The sequence below is a fragment of the Chrysochloris asiatica genome, unplaced genomic scaffold (assembly GCF_000296735.1).
Source record: "Chrysochloris asiatica unplaced genomic scaffold, ChrAsi1.0 scaffold00202, whole genome shotgun sequence".
Lineage (NCBI taxonomy): Eukaryota > Metazoa > Chordata > Mammalia > Afrosoricida > Chrysochloridae > Chrysochloris > Chrysochloris asiatica.
The window spans coordinates 2,281,922-2,298,716 of NW_006408720.1; the positions used below are offsets into that span (position 1 = coordinate 2,281,922).

General features: G+C 39.4%; 1 protein-coding gene across 1 annotated transcript in view; it reads left to right on the forward strand.

Moving 5' to 3' along the window:
• Positions 1–16,795, forward strand: part of MARCH1 (membrane-associated ring finger (C3HC4) 1, E3 ubiquitin protein ligase) — a 541,031-nt gene that overhangs the window by 493,858 nt on the left and 30,378 nt on the right. The window contains exon 5 of the mRNA XM_006872513.1: positions 10,860–11,007. Within this exon, the coding sequence (XP_006872575.1) occupies positions 10,860–11,007 (148 nt within the window). The remainder of the gene's footprint in view (positions 1–10,859; positions 11,008–16,795) is intronic.

Genomic DNA, 16,795 nt, shown 5'->3' on the forward strand with positions numbered 1-16,795 from the left:
GCTGCTGGAAAACGCACTGGAGCCACTCCCTCAGATTCTTGTGTTGTTGTTGTTAAGTGCTGTCAAATGGATTCCAACTCAAAGCTTCCTGTGTAGGGTTTCCGAGGAGCTTCTAGTGAGTTTGAACTGGCGAACTTGCCGTTCAGTGCATTATCCTGCAGTGTGACTCCTGGACTCCTCAGATCCTTGTACCCTCTAGAAATTTCTCTATGTAGCAAGCCCCGGAACTTTTGCTGACTTTACTTATTACCCTCTAGCACAATATAGCTTAATAACAACAAGGCACGTTAGATAACTAGTACATTTTAGGACTTCTAATGCAGGAAGCCCTGATGTGGCACTGTAGGATGAGCACTGGACAGCTAATAGAATGATGGTGGTGATTATGTGCTGTGGAGTCGGTTCAGACTCAGAACGACCCTGCGTAGGGTTTCCGAGGCAGGGTCTTTACTGGAGTAAAAAGGCTCATATTTATCCCAGGGAACGACTGCTCAATTCAAACTACCGACCTTGCGGTTAGCAGCCCAGCGAGTAATCTAGATGATTCAAATCCACCAGCTGCTCTTTGGAAACTTTATAATAGGGTCACTATGAGTCAGAACCTACTCAATGGCACTTAACAATAATGCAGGTATTATTTTCACTGCCCTCGTGTGGTGCTGTAGAATAAGCACTCAACCGCAAGGTCGGTTTGAACCGCAAGACCGGCGGTTCAAACACACCAATCGCCCCTTGGAAACTATACAGGGTTGCTAGGAGTCAGAACTGACTCGACAGCACTTACCAACAACATACTATGATAAACAGGGTCCTAAATTTTAAAACAGCTAAAATGCCGCTTTGAATTTATGACAGGTTGATGGCATGACAGAAGCGCCGGTGGAACAGTGGTCGTTAAAGCAATCGACCGCCAATTGCTCTTTCTGCAAGAGAAAGAAAATGGTAGTCCGTGTCCATAAAAATTATAGCCTGGGAAACCCTCTGGAACTGTTCGACTCTGTCATCTAGAGTTCTATGAGTTGGAAATGCCTCTGTAGCAATGGTTTGGTTTTTGTTTGGACGTTTCTTTTAAATAAAATGACCAGAACTGAGCAGCTGTCTGATAGGACCACTAGGTTCTGGCCATGCCTTAAAAAAACAAAAACAAAACTCTTTTGGTACTGGTACTAGTCACTAGTTTGGTCCTTGCGCCACCTGGTGGTGGTTATTTGCTATAGCATTACAGTTGATAATGTGAATTTGCGCTATATCTGGGTCCTGTGTAAATCTGGTGGTGATGTGGGATGAGCATTTGACTGCTAACTTCAAGGTCGGTAGGTCAAATGCACCCGCTGCTCTGTGGGGGAAAAAAGATGAAGCCGTCTGCTCCATTAAATATTTGCAGTCTCTGAAACTCTATACTTGGCCATTATGAGTCAGAATCAACTCAGTGGCAATGGATCGTTTGTGTAGAAAGCTAGGAAATGTGAACGTTTGCAAAGGAAGAAAAGAAAAGAGATTTGGTAAAGTCGTCCAAATTCTTGTTATGTGCCGTGGAGTCGGTTTCGACTCATAACGACCAGATGTAAATCTTTGTGGGAGCAGCAAGTCTCATTTTTATCCCGAGAAGCCACTGACAGGCTGGAACAGCGGACCTGGTGGTTTGTAGTGCAGTACTTAGCCTCCAAGGAGCTCTGGTAGCGTAGTGGTTATGAATCGGACTGCAAACCGCAAGGTCAGCAGTTGGAAATTACCAGCTGTTCCGCGGGAGAAAGATGAGGCTTTCTGCTCCCGTAAGGATTTACAGCCTCGGAAACCCTGTACAAGGTCGCTATGAGTCCGAACTGACTCCACGACACACAACAACAATAACAACTTAGCCTCCAGAACCACCGTACTTCCTGTCCCTGCTGTTGCTCTTATTGTTAAATGTTGTCGACTCGATTCCTACTCATAGCAACCCTGTTATTGTTGTTAAGTGCCATTGAGTCGGTTCCGACCCATAGCGACCCTGTGTAGGGTTTCCAAGGAGCGACTGATGAGCTTGAACCACAGACGTTGTAGTTCAAACGCCTTTGCAGGCTGACTCATTAGCCCACATTGCCACATCAGGATGCTGTACAGGGTTTCAAAGGAGCAGCTGGTAGGTTTGAGCAGCCAACCTTGTGGTTCTCCGTCTAGTGCTTATCCGATAGTGCCAGACCAGGAGTCCCTACATGTATTTAAATACTGTACAAATAAACTGCTTTTATCCTTCACTGGTACTAAAATTTTTAAAAACATTCATGTAACATTTTTCAAATTATATTTTAGGATAGAATGCAAATGCAAATAATTTAAATAGGAACACCTGATACTATACTGTACTATGCTGTGCTATACTGTACTATACTAGACTATTAGTCACCCTTACTTTATCCTTACTGTGAAGTGTAAAAGAGAATTTAAAGATTGATAAGAGAGGAGAGAGTGGGTTGAGCACTAAAGTACTTCTAACTCAAGATAATGGTATTTTCAGTGGCCTCATATGCATGTGAAAGCTGGACAGTCAGTAAGGAAGACCTAAGAAGAATTGAGGAGTCCTGGTGTGGCGCTGTGGGTTAATGCAAAGCCGTTTGAACTGCAAGATTGGCGGTTCGAGCTCACCAGCTGATCATCAGAAACTGTATACAGGGTCGCTATAGGTCAGAATCGACTTGACGGCACTTCACAACAACAACAAGAATTGATGCTTTTGAATTATGGTGTTGGAGGTAGATATTGAAAGTGCCATGGGCTGCCAAAAGAACCAACAGATCTGTGTTGGAAGAAGTGCAGCCAGAGTGCTCCTTGGAAGTCAGGATTGCCAAACTTCGTCTCTAATACTTTGGACACATTTTCAGGAGGGACCAGTTGCTGGAGAAGGATACCATGTTTGGTAAGGTGGAGGGTCAGAGAAAAAGAGGAAGACCCCCAATGAGATGGATTAGCCAAATGGCAGCATCGATGGACTCAAGCGTAGCAACAGTAGTGAGGTTGGCCCAGGATCAGGGAGTGTTTCGTTCTGCTGTGCATAATGTCGCTATGAGTCGGTACCGACTCAATGGCACCTAACAACAACAAGAAGAATTAATGTGTTTGAATTATAGTGTTGGCGAAGAATATTAAAAATACCATGATTGCCAGAAGAAAGTAGCTGTGTTGAAAGAAGTACAAACAGAATGCTCTTAGAAGCCAGGATGCTGAGACTTCATCTCTCATATTTTGGACATGTTATCAGGAGGGACCAGTCCCGGAGAAGGACATCATGCTTGGTAAAGTTGAGGGTCAATAAGAAAAGAGGAAGACTCCTCCCCCATTGAGATTAGAGTTACACAGTGGCTGCAACAATGAATTCAAACAATTGTGAGGCTGTTGAAGGATTGGACAGTATTTCATCCTGTTGTGCATGTATTGCTATGAATCAGAACCTATTCAACATCTCCTAACAACAACAGGACAGATTGTCAGTGTAAAGAGTTGTGTTTGGAAAAAAAAAAAAAGAGAGAGAGTTGTATTTGGTGGTATGGGGTTGCGGGGGTGCCTCCCCTCTCCTGTTCCTTTGAGAAAAAGAAAGATACTGCCTTATCGTCTAAACAAGCTTCAATATGATCACTGGAGAGATAGGTAAGCCCTTAAGACTGAGGAACTTGAGGTTTGAAAAATCCGAAGAGGAAAGACAGCGGCTGTTGCTGCCCAGCTGGTGGCAAGCCAAAAGTAAGGTTGCTCCATTGACAGGAAGCTGCACTAAATCAATGACAGGGCAAGGTTTTGTGGTTTTGAGTGTTTTATGGAAAGAAGACAACACAGAGTTGGAGCTTACAAATTTACATCTCTAACAAGTGCCTAAGTGACACTGATGCTACTGGTCAGAGGAACATATTCTGCAAAAACTTGGCCTAATGCAGTGCTGCTATATCTCTACCAATCAAGCCTAGAGATATAACAGTGGGTAGCATAGTGGTTACGAGTCAGACTGCTAACCTCAAGGTCAGCAGTTTGAAACTGCCAGCGATTTTGTGGGAGAAAGATGAAGCTTTCTGCTCCCGTAAAGATTTATAGTCTCAGAAATCCTATACAGGGTCACTGTGAGTCGGAACAAACTCCAAGGCAAATCACCACCACCACCATTAAGAGAACTCACGGAGTCCTGGTAACTTAGTGGATTACACGCTGGACTGCTAACTGAAGGGTCAGCAGTTTGAAACTACCAGCTGTTCCACAGGAGAAAGATGAGGCAGTTCTGCTCCTGTAAAGATTTACAGCCTCAGAAACTCTATACAGAGTCACTGAGTCAGAATTTACTCCAAGGCACACAACCACCAAATACCAACATTAAGAGTACTCACACACCCAAAGTTTCTGTGTCCTATGATTCTATTCTACATTAAAGTTGCTATTTATATACATTTAGTTTCTCCACATATTGTAATAATGAGAATAAATCATCAAAATAATTTGTGTAAAATAATCAAAATTTATTTTATGAAATTAACATAAGAGAGAAAATATTATATGCATTTCTACAGATTCATTGTTGTTAGGTGTCATTCCAACACAATGGTAACATTATATACAACAGAGCCAAACATTTTCTGGTTATGCACCACCTTCATTATCATTGATGTGTTTGAGCTCATTGTGGCAACTATTTTGTAGTTACTATTTTTTAATGACAAAATGTTTTCTGAACTGGCATTGAATTTCATCCTCGTAAGTATTAAGGCAATTTCATAACAGCTTTGCTCAAATGCAGAGGTGGAGCCATGATTTAAGTGTTCTATCCTTTCCTTCTTATAGGTTTCTCACTGCTGAATCTTACAAATGTATTCAAAGTTTATACACAAGCCTGAAATTGCAAGACTATGAATGTGCAATTTGTAAAACTAATTGCTTTCTGCTGGTGCCATGTACTGAATGTATGTGCAATAATGTAATTACTCAGAAGAGGACAGTGTTGTACTGCATATACTTGTGTGCTGGTCACTGAATTTCTGAATGGTTCCTATTAGGATGTATGAAGGAAATCACAGAAGTTTAATGATTCGCTTACCCTTCACTTCTTTTGTTACTGATATTTAGAGGTAGTATCTTCAAAGTTTCTGTTGTTTGGAGCTATAAGGGGTCTTTAAAATGATTTGATAAGCCACAGATGAACATGTTCCAGCTATTTCATTAAATTGTACCTTAGATTTAAGAAAATCAATTACTAATTTAATTTCATTCTGAATAGCCTATATCATCTTGGCTGGTAGATTCAAACTGTTGACCTTGTAGTGAGACGCTCAGCTTATAATCCACTACCAGATCTACCAGAGCCCCCACAGCTCCTTTATATCATCATATTGTTGTTGTTATTGTTAAGTGCCGTCAAGTTAGATTCCAACCCATAGCAACCCTGTATAGGGTTTCCAAAGAGCAGCTGGTGAGCTTGAACCACTGACCTTGTAGTTCATAGACTATAATTACTTGGCAAAAGTATTTTGTGATTTAATAGATATTCCCTGGATTACCTCAGTATTTAATATTGCCAAATAAATAGTGCAGGATGGCATAGGTAAGAAGTTTTATTGTTCAAATATCCTAAATGTCCCAAAGTGAATGCCAATATCTTTAGCAGTTTGAATCGACCAGCTGCTCCATGGGAGGAAGATGAGGCTTTCTGCTCCTAAAGATTTACAACCTCAGAAACCTTATAATGGTTTGCCATGAGTCATAAACTACCCCGCAGCATGTAACCACCACCACCACCATGATGATATAGGCTAGTCACACTGAAATTAAAATAGATAAACAATAAACCTAGATTTTAAGAACTCAATCTTTCATAGACATGGTATGAAATTTTTATAAAAGCTAGTAAAATCTCCTAAATTCAGTATTGATTTATTCAAACTAGCATCTAAATTGAAACATGTTTATTTGCAAATCATACGGCTAAGATTTCTTCAATGTTTACTTAGAATAATGCATAAAATATAATTCGATGAAAGGGAGGAGGGAAAACCAAGGTGAAGTATAGTGTGTTAATTCACTCTAAACAGATTCCTATAAGCCAAACTATGTGTATTATGACTAGTTACTAAGACTAGTTGAACTAATTGTGTTTGTAAATAAAACTCTTTTTTTCTTCTAAAACATATAAGAAGTTCTCTGCAGCATCAGTGTCAGACTTTAAGCTATCTTATAAATGAAGTTATGGAGTTCTGGTGTGGTTTTATAGGATAAGACACCAGGTTGGTTTGAACTATAAGGTTGGCTGTTCAAACTCAAGATGCTCCTTGGAAACCTTATACAGGATCACTGAAAGTCAGAACCAACTCAATGGCACTTAGCAACAACAACAACATAAATGAAGTTATAGAATCTTAATCTTCAAACCCCTATGTCTGTCAGTTTGTCCTACAGTGGTGTCTTGCGTTTTGTTGTAATGCTGAAATTTTGGATACCAGCAAGATAGCCTATCATAGACAGGTTTCATCAGAGCTTCCAGAAAAAGAACAGACTAGGATGTGGTCCACTTCTGAGTGTTAGCCTCTGAAATCCTTATGAATACTAGACAAACATTGTCTGATGTAGTGCCTGAAGATTGACTTTGCAAAAAATTTGACTGTGTTGATCATGACAAGGTACGGACAACATTGTGGGAACTGGGTATTTTGGAACACTTAATTGTGCTTATGAGGAGCTTGTACAAAGAACAAGAGGCAGTGGTTCAAACAGAACAAAATGACAATGAATTGTTTAAAATCAGGCAAGTGTGTGCCAATATTTATTCAATCTGTATGCTGAGCAAATAATCTGAGAAGCTGGAGTATATGAATAGGAATGAGTCATCAGGATTGAAGGACAACTCATCAACAACTTACAATGTGCAAATGATACAGCCTTGCTTACTGAAAGTGAAGAGGACTTAAAATATTTATTGATGAAAATCAAAGACCACAGCCTTTGGTATAAGGTGCACCCTAATGTAAAGAAATAAAAAATCCTCACTATTGGACCAATAAATAACATCATGATAAATGGAGAAAAGATTGACATTTCCAAGACTTCATTTTGCTTGGATCCACTATCAATACTCATGCAAGCAGCCGTCAAAAAATCAAACGATGTATTGCATTAGTCAAATGTGCTGCACAAGAACTCTTCAAAGTGCTCAAGAGGAAAGCTGTCACTTTGAGGACTGAAGTACACCTGACCCAAGTCATGATGTTTTCAGTAACTGCATATGCATGTGGAAGTTGGACAAAGAATAAGGAAGACCGTAGAAAAATTGATACATTTGAGCTATGGTAAGGGGGAAGAATATTAAAAGTACCATAAACAGCCAGAAGTACAAACAAATCTGTGTTGTAAGAAGTACAACTAGCATGTCCCTTGCAGGCCAGGATGGTAAGACTTCATCTCATACTTTGGATATATTATCAGAAGGGACCAGTTCATGGAGAAGGACATCATTCTTGGTAAAGTGGAGGATCAACAAGAAATAGAAGACCCCCAACAAGATGGACTGGCACTGTGGCAGCAGCAATGAGCTCAGCATAACAGCAATTGTGAGGGTGGTGCCAGACTGGGCAGTGTTTTGTTCTATTGCCTAAGGTCACTGATAGTTTTAACTTACTTGATGGCACCTAACAACTCTGGTAGCATAGTGGTTACGAATCGGGCTGCGAACCTTAAGGTCAGTGGTTCGAAACTACCAGCAGCTCCGCGGGAGAAAGATGAGGCTTTCTACTCCCATAAAGATTTACACCCTCGGAAACCCTGTACAGGGTCGCTATGGGTCGAAACCGACTCAATGGCACTTAACAACAACAACAACAAAACGTGATTTAATATGCCAAGAATGATAAATTCAGGAAGAACGGTGTCACATTCACTATGAAAAGGAACTTTTCAATATATATCTTGAAGTATAATATCTATCTGAGATTGTATAATATCTATATGCCAGCAAGGAAAATCAGAGTCCTGGTGTGGTGCTGTGGGTCAAAGTGCTGGGCTCCAAAGTCACTTTGAACCATAAGGTCAGCAGTTCAGACTCACTAGCTGCTCCTCAGAAACCTTATACAGGGTCACTACGGGTCAAAACCTACTCGACGACACTTAACAACAGCAACAACAAGGAAGACCAGTTAATGCAAATACTATTCAGATACGCATCAACAAACAACGTGAAAATTGACCATCAGTCAGTACAAAACCAAAGCCAACTGTGGAACAAACTAAATACAGACTTAAATACAAGTTCAACCTGACACTGAAGAAAACTAAATGGGTCATGAGAGCAAAAGTACAACCTTGAGGATATTCCACCTGAATTTAAAGAACAGATTTGATGCACTAAATACTAATAACTGAAGATCAGATGAGTTGTGATATGACATCAAGAACATCAAACATGAAAAAAGCAAAAGGTCATTAAAAGAGTGGATATTAAGAAAAGACCAACGTGAAGTCAAAAGAGACTCTAAAACATGCTCTTACTAAAGTAAAGGGAAGAAATGATGTAAATGAGCTAAACAAAAAATTCCAAAGGGCAGCTCAAGTAGACAAACTGTTATAATGAACGAAATGCACGGAGACTTGGAATTAGAAATCCAAAAGGGAAGAACATGCTCTTCATTTCTGTAGCTGAAAGAACTAAAGAAAAATTTAAGCCTCAAGTCACAACATTGAAGAGTTCTCCAGGCATAATAATGAACAATGAAAAAACATCAAAAGAAGATGGAAAGAATACACAATCCGTGTATCACAAAGAACTGGTCAATATTCAACCATTTTAAGATATGAATCTTGAACCGAGGGTATTAAAGGAGGAAGCAAAAGTTGCACTGAAGGCATTAGTGAAAAACTATGTTCCAGGAATTGACAAAAATACCAATTAAAATATTTCAACAAACTCATGAAGCACTAGGGGAACTCATTTGTATGTGACAAGGAATTTGGAAGACAGTTACCTGGCCAACCAATTGGAGAGATCCATATTTGCACTCAGTCCAAAGAAAGATGACTCAATGTAATGTGGAATGGTCAAACAATATCTTTAATATCACACGCAGGTAAAATTTTGCTTAAGAAAATTCAAATATAGTTGTAGCAGTACATGAACAGGAAGCTGACAGAAATACAAGCCAGATTCAGAAGAAAACATGGAAAAACATGTATCATTGCTGAAGTCAGATGGATCTTGACTGAAAGCAGAAAATACCTGGAAATGTTTGTGTTTTATTGCTTATACAAAAGCAGTCAACTGTTGTGATTCCATCTGTATGCTGAACAAATAATTTGAGAAGTTAGGCTATATGAAGAAGGACATGGCATCAGGATTAGAGGAAGGCTCATTAACAACCTGTGATATGCAGATGGCACAACCTTATTTGCCATAAGCAAAGAGGACTTGAAGCATTTCCTGATAAAGAACAAAGAATACAGTCTTCAGTATGGATTGCAATTCATTGCAAAGGAAACAAAAATCCTCACAACTGGACCAATGAACTATATGATGATAATCAGAAAGGAGTAAAGTTTTCAAGGATTTCATTTCACTAGGATCCACATCAATCCTCATGGAAGCAACAATCAAGAAATCAAATGACTGTTGAACAAAATCTGTTAAAGAACAAAGATGTCACTTTGAAGACTAAGGTTGCCCTGTGCCATGCCACAGTATGTTGAATTGTATCATATGCATGTGAAAGCTGGACAGTGAATAGGGAAAAACCAAAGAAGAACTGATGTATTTGAACTATGGTGTTGGCGAAGAATATTGAACTCACCATGCATTAGGAAAAGGATGGTGAGAATGATTGCACATTTGAAGAATGTGATCAATGGCACTGAATTGTAGATGTAGAGCTTGTTAAATTGGTGTATGTTTTGTTGTGTTTTCAACAATAAAACTAAAATAAATTATTGTAACTTTTTTCCGTTGAGAATTTATTACTTTAAATAATGGAGACATTTCCTGCAATAAACTTGAACTTATTAATATAAAAAATGGTGGCCAACTCGTCCCTTCCCAGACTAAAAGAACTGCCCTAAACTTTGTGAGGCGTATGATTAAGGAACAGTGGTTAAGATAGGAGTTACAATCCTGGTGGCAGCAACAAATCTGGACTGATTAGTGCATGCCTGCCATGTTAGCTAAATGATAAAACTTGTTTTTCTAGACAAAGAGTTATAAACAGAAGTTTACTTTCTTTCCCAGTTACCTTGCAGCCATTTAAGTACTTGTCAAATGCACACAATGAAGAATGCCATATTATATCAGGTTATATATTGATCCCAAAGGAAAGTGTTACGGATTTTGACTTACAACCCTGTACTCTTAAAAAACAGAGGCCAAACTCACAGCTGTCAAACATGGTTACACTCATGATGCCAAGCCTTACTTCCACAGAGCAGCTAGCTAGGTTCAAACCTCCAACTTTTGTGTTAGCATCCAATTATCAATTACTTGCGCCATGGGGGCTCCTTAGAAGGAAATCTTTACACCCTCATATTACCAAGGACTAGTACACTAACAATAATAGGTAAACACCTGGAAAGAAATATTTTCTAAGAGTTATAGAATATTAAAGTTATCCATGTTAAAGATGAAGAAACTATGACCTGGCAAAACAGAAATGACTTGTCATTTAGAGTAAAGGTGATTATATTTGTTTTCATTTTCATATATATTTATTTGCAACTTAAGCTTTATATCTTTCCAAATATGAAGACTTTAAAAATGTATGGTCTTATCTGAAATTACAAGTATTTAATGTTTTCTTTCCAACTAATAACTATGCCTAAGAAGATAATAGCAAAATGTTTCAATTAAAAATCCATTTTTTGTGATTCTTTTTTGACTGCAGTGGGAGAAACTACAGATGACCACGAGCGAGAGGAGGAAAATATTCTGCTCTGTCACATTCCACGTCATTGCGATCACCTGTGTGGTTTGGTCCTTGTACGTACTAATAGACCGAACAGCGGAGGAAATCAAGCAAGGCAATGATAATGGTAAGATTGCACCTTTTGTCTCTTTTTCCTGTATTAAATTCTAATGAAGAAATCCAGAGGTGGGTAGGGAAACTATTTCCCTAGTTTGTTGTTGTTGTTAAATGCCATCGAGTCAATTCCGACCCATTGCGACCTTGTATAGGGTTTCTGAAGAGCAGCTGGTGAGCTTGAACCGCCACCCTTGCAGTTCAAACAGCTTTGCAGTCTGGCGCATTAACCCACAGCGCCACACCAGGACTCCATTTCCTTCAGCTATGACATACTAGGTCTTCAGTTATGACATACTAGCAAAGCCATTACCAATACTGACAGTTGAGTTCCCTCCAATCATGCTAGTATAAAGCATTGATTTTACAGGTAGCCTAGTGGTTGCAAGGTCAGCAGTTTGAAACTACCAGCTATTCCGCAGGAGAAAGATGACGCTTTCTGCTCCCGTAAAGATTTACAGCCTCGGAAACCCTGTACAGGGTCACTATGAGTCGGAGCCGACTCCACAGCACACCACCACCACCACCACCAAGTTAAGATATTGAGTCCTAGAGTGGTGTTGTGCACTAATGCGCTGGACTGCAAAGTTAGTTTGAACCTCAAGCTCACCAGCTGCTCCTTGGAAACTCTATACAGGGTCGCTGTGGGTTGAAACCGACTTGATGCCACTTAATAACAACAACAAAGTTAAGATATGGAATCAAGTCCATGTAAAACTCAGTAGGAAGAACTACATAGATGCCATTTGCTACATCAGATTTTTCAGTCCGCTGTGAAAAATACAGATAGTTGTGGGGGGAAGGGACGTTTCTTTGTTTCTTTTAAAATAATGTGAAAGAAATGTTTTGTAACATTGTGTTGTTAAGTACAATCCAGTCGGCTCCAACTCTTAGTGACCCTATGCACAACAAACAAAACACTGCTTTATCCTGCACCAGCCTCACAATTTTTGTGTTTTAGCCCATTGTTGCTGCTTCTCTGTCAATCCCTATCATTGGGAGTCTTCCTTTTTTTCACTGACCCTCCACTTTACCAAGCATGATGTCCTTCTCCAGGGACTGATCCCTCCTGACAACATGTCCAAAGTACGCAAGATAAAGTCTCACCATCTTTGTTTCTAAGGAGCATTCTGGCTATACTTCTTCAAACACAGATTTGTTTGTTTTTCTGGTAGTCATGGTACTTTCTATATTCTTTGCTAACACCTTAATTCAAAGGCATTTATTCTTTTATAGTCTTCCATATACATTGTCCAATTTTCACATGTATATGAGGTGATTAAATGCACCATGGCTTGGGTCAAGTTTGCCTTAGTCCTCATAGTGACATCTTTGCTCTTTAACATTTTAAAGAGGTATTTTACAGCAGATTTGCTTAATATATTACATCATTTGATTTCTTGATGGCAGCTTCCATGAATATTGATTGTGGATCTAAGCAAAATGAAATCTTTAACAACTTGGATGTTTTATCTGTTTGTCATAATTTATTTAGTCCAATTTATTTACTCCAATGTTATGTAGTCCAATTGTGAGGATTTTTGCTTTCTTTACTTTGAAGTGTAATGTTTATATATATATATATATATATTATATGTAGCTCTGGTAGCTTAATGGTTATGAGTTGGGCTGCTAACCTCAAGGTCAGAAGTTCAATACTACCAGCTGTTTCACAGGTGAAAGATGAGACTTTCTGCTCCTATAAAAATATAAAAATATGGGTCAGAACTGACGCGACGGCACTTAACAACAACAAATATATGTATATTGTTGTTGATGTTAAGTGCTGACAAGTTGTTTCTGACTCATAGCAACCCTGTATAAGGTTTCAAGGAGCAGCTGGTGAATTCAAACCACCATTCTTTCAGTTCAAACCAAACTTGCAGTAGTACTTATCCTAGAGCACACACACACACATATATGTAAATGTATAAGGAGCTCTGGCAGCATAGTGGTTACTAATCGGGCTGCTAATCTCATGGTTAGCAGTCCAAAACTACCAGCAGTTCCATGGGAGAAATATGAGGTTTTCTGTTCCCATAAAGATTTACAGCCTTGGAAACCCTATACAGTGTCGCTATGAGTCGGAACTGACTCCACAGCACATAACAACAACAAATATAAATATATATTCACACATGCCCTGGACTGCTAACTGCAAGGCTGGGGATTCAAACCAAACATCACTCCTTGGAAATCCTATTTGGGGTTGCTGCGATGAGTCAGAACTGACTTGATGGCACCTAACAACAACAATAGTTATTACATTGCTGTTGTTGTTAAGTATCATCAAGTGAGTTCTTACTCATAGTGACCCTGTATAGGGTTTTTGAGGCTATAAATCTTTGGAGTACTGAAAGTCTAATCTTTTGTCTGGGGCGGGTTGGTGGACCTGAACCCTGTAGTTCACAGTGTAGATTTATACCATTGTTGTTGTTGTTGTTGTTAAGTGCCGTTGAGTCGGTTCCGACCCATAGCGACCCTGTACAGGGTTTCCGAGGGTGTAAATCTTTACGGGAGTAGAAAGCCTCATCTTTCTCCCACGGAGCTGCTGGTAGTTTCGAACCACTGACCTTTAGGTTCGCATAATGCTTCATAAGGAACTCTCCGGTAGCATAGTGGTTAGGACTCAGGCCACTAAACTCAGGATCAGCAGTTCAAAACTACCAGCTGTTTTGTGGGAGAAAGATGAGGCTTTCTGCTCCCATAAAGATTTACAGCTTTGGAAACCCTGTACAGGTTCACTTTGAATCAGAACCGACTCCATGGCACAAGACCACCACCACCATAGGTTTCATAGAGTGGATCAGCCATGTGATTTGAAACTTTAGCCACACTAAGTTTCATTTTGAATCATGGTACATGAAGTCTGCAAAGAAAGATGTTTAAAAATCATTGCTGCGTATTTGACCATTTAAATGAATAGGTCACTTAAACCATAGGCAAAAATTGAAAACACAGTCACTATAAAATACTGTAAAGGTACCCAACAGTTTCCTTTGTAGCTCTACGACAGAGCCTAAGTCATAACTGGTGGTTGCTGTTGTTAAGTGCCGTCAAGTTGGTTCCTACTGATAAAAATCTTATATACAAGAGAACAAAACACTGCCTGGTCCTACACCAACCTCAAGCTTGGGACAAATGCCACTGCCACTGTGCCATTCCACCTTGTTTGGTCTTCCTCTTTTGCACTGAACCATCACGTTGCCAAGCATGACATGTTTCTCCAGTGACTGACCCTTCCTCGTAGCTTGTCCAAAGTATGAGATGAAGACTGGCCATCCCGGGTTCTAAGGAATGCTCCATAGTCATAGCTGGTCGAATAGTATAAAGTAGCAAGAACAATAAAGTGAAACCACTGCTGATTTTCAACAGAGAAGTTGTTCAGAGGATAACATTATAAGTTTATACTGTTATGAAAAATGATCAGGTCCCACTATAAAAAGAAAAGAAGAAGAAAAAGATGAGAGGAAGTAAAGGAAGACAAAACAAAAAGTTGTGCCTATATTTCTGTGTCTAATTTCCTAAACGCAGCAAGGAAGAGTGTTTCATTCTCCCTCGTGTCCTCATGGTGGCAGCAATGCACGTGACCAAGTGCTCTCTGGGTATTGATCATTACTGGTGATTGGAATGCAAAGGCTGGGGATAAGGAGGAAGGATCAGTAGCTGGAAAATATGGCCTTGGTGATAGAAATGATGCAGGAGAACGCATGATAGAATTCTGCACAATCAATGATTTGTTCATTTCAAATACCTTCTTTAGACAGCATAAGAGATGACTATGCACATGGACCTCACACAGATAGAATACATAGAAATCAAATTGACTACATCTGTGGAAAGATACAATGGAAAAGCTTTATATCATCAGTCAAAACAAGGCCGGGGCAGACTGTGGAACAGACCATCAATTGTTCAAATACAAATTCAAGCTGAAGTTGAGAAAAATGAAAACAAGACTACAAGTGCCAAAATATGACCTTGAAAAGATCCCACCTGAATGTAGAGCTCATCTGAAGAATAGGTTTGATACATTAAACACTAAAGACCAAAGACCAGAGGAGTTGTAGGATTACATCAAGAACATGATACAGGAAGAAAGCAAAAAGTCTTTAAGAAGACAAGAAAGAAGGAAAAGATCAAAATCGATGTGAGAAGAGACACTGAAATTTGCTTTCCAGCATAGAGATGCTAAAGCAAATGGAAGAAATAAGGAAGTCTAAGAGCTGAACAGAAAATTTCAAAGGTCAACTTGAGAAGACAAAGTCAAATATTACAACAAAATGTGCAAAGATCTGTAGTCAGAAAACCAAAAGGGAAGAAAATGCTCAGCATTTCTCAAGCTGGGGGAACTGAAGAAAAAATTCAAGCCTTGAGTTTCATTATTGAAGGATTCTCTGGGCAAATTATTAAATGATGCAGAAAGCATCAAAAGAAGATGGAAGGAATACACAGAGTCACTGTACCAAAAGGAAATGATTGATGTTCAACCATTTCAAGAGGTAGCATATGATCAAAAGCCAATGATACTTAAGGAAGAAGTCCACAGTGTATTGAAAGAATTGGCAAAGAACAAGGCACCAGAAATTTATGGAATAAAAATTGAAATCATTCAAGAAAGTGAGGCCAAACTAGGGGCATTCTTTCATCTCTGCCAAGAAATTTGGAAGACAACTATCTGGCTGATTTGTTGGAAGAGATCCATATTTGTGCCCATTCCAAAGAGAGGTGCCCCAACAGAATGCGGAAATCATCGGACAATCTCTTTGATATCCCATGCAAGTAAAGTTTTACTAAAGGTAATACAGAAACGGCTGCAAGCATACATTGACAGAGAACTTCCAGAGGTTCAACCTGGATTCAGAAGAGGCCGTGAAATGAGGGATATCATTGCTGATGTCCGATGGATCTTGGTTGAAAGCAGAGAATATCAGAAAGATGTTTACCTGTGCTTTATTGACTGCGCAAAGGCTTTCGATTGTGTGGATCATGACAAGCTATGGACAACATTGTGAAGTATGAGTATTCCTGAATATTTAATTGTGCTCATGAGGAATCTGTACCTGGACCAAGAGGCAGTTGTTTAAACAGAACATGGGAACACTGAATGGTTTAAAATCAAGAAAGGTGTGCGACAGGGTTGTATTCTTTCACCATACTTATTCATCCTGTATGTTGAGCAAATAATCTGAGAAGCTGGGTTATATGAAGAAAAACATGGCATCAGAATTAGAGGAAGACTCATTAACAACCTGTGATGTGCAGATGATACATTTTGCTTGCTGAAAGTGAAGAGGACTTAAAATACTTATTGATAAAGATCAAAGAGCACAGCCTTCTCTATGGATTGCATCTCAATGTAAAAAAAAACAATAATCCTCACCACTGGACCAATAAACAACATTTTTATCAACGGAGAAAAGATTGAAGTTGTCAAGGACTTCATTCTTCTTGGGTCAACTATCAATACTCATGGAAGCAGCAGTCAAGAAATCAAACAACGTATTGCATCAGGCAAATCTGCTGCACAAGACCTTTTTAAAGTGTTGAAGAGCAAAGATGTCAGCTTGAGGACTAAGGTGCACCTGACCCAAGCCATGGTATTTTCAATAATCTCATATGCATGTGAAAACTGGACGGTGAATAAGGAAGAGCATAGAAGAATTAATGCTTTTGAGTTATGGTGTTGGAGGAGAATATTGAACGTGCCATGGGCAGCCAAAAGAACACACAGAATCTGTGTTGGAAGAGGTGCAGCCAGAGTGCTCCTTGGAGGCCAAGTTGGCCAAACTTTGTCTCTC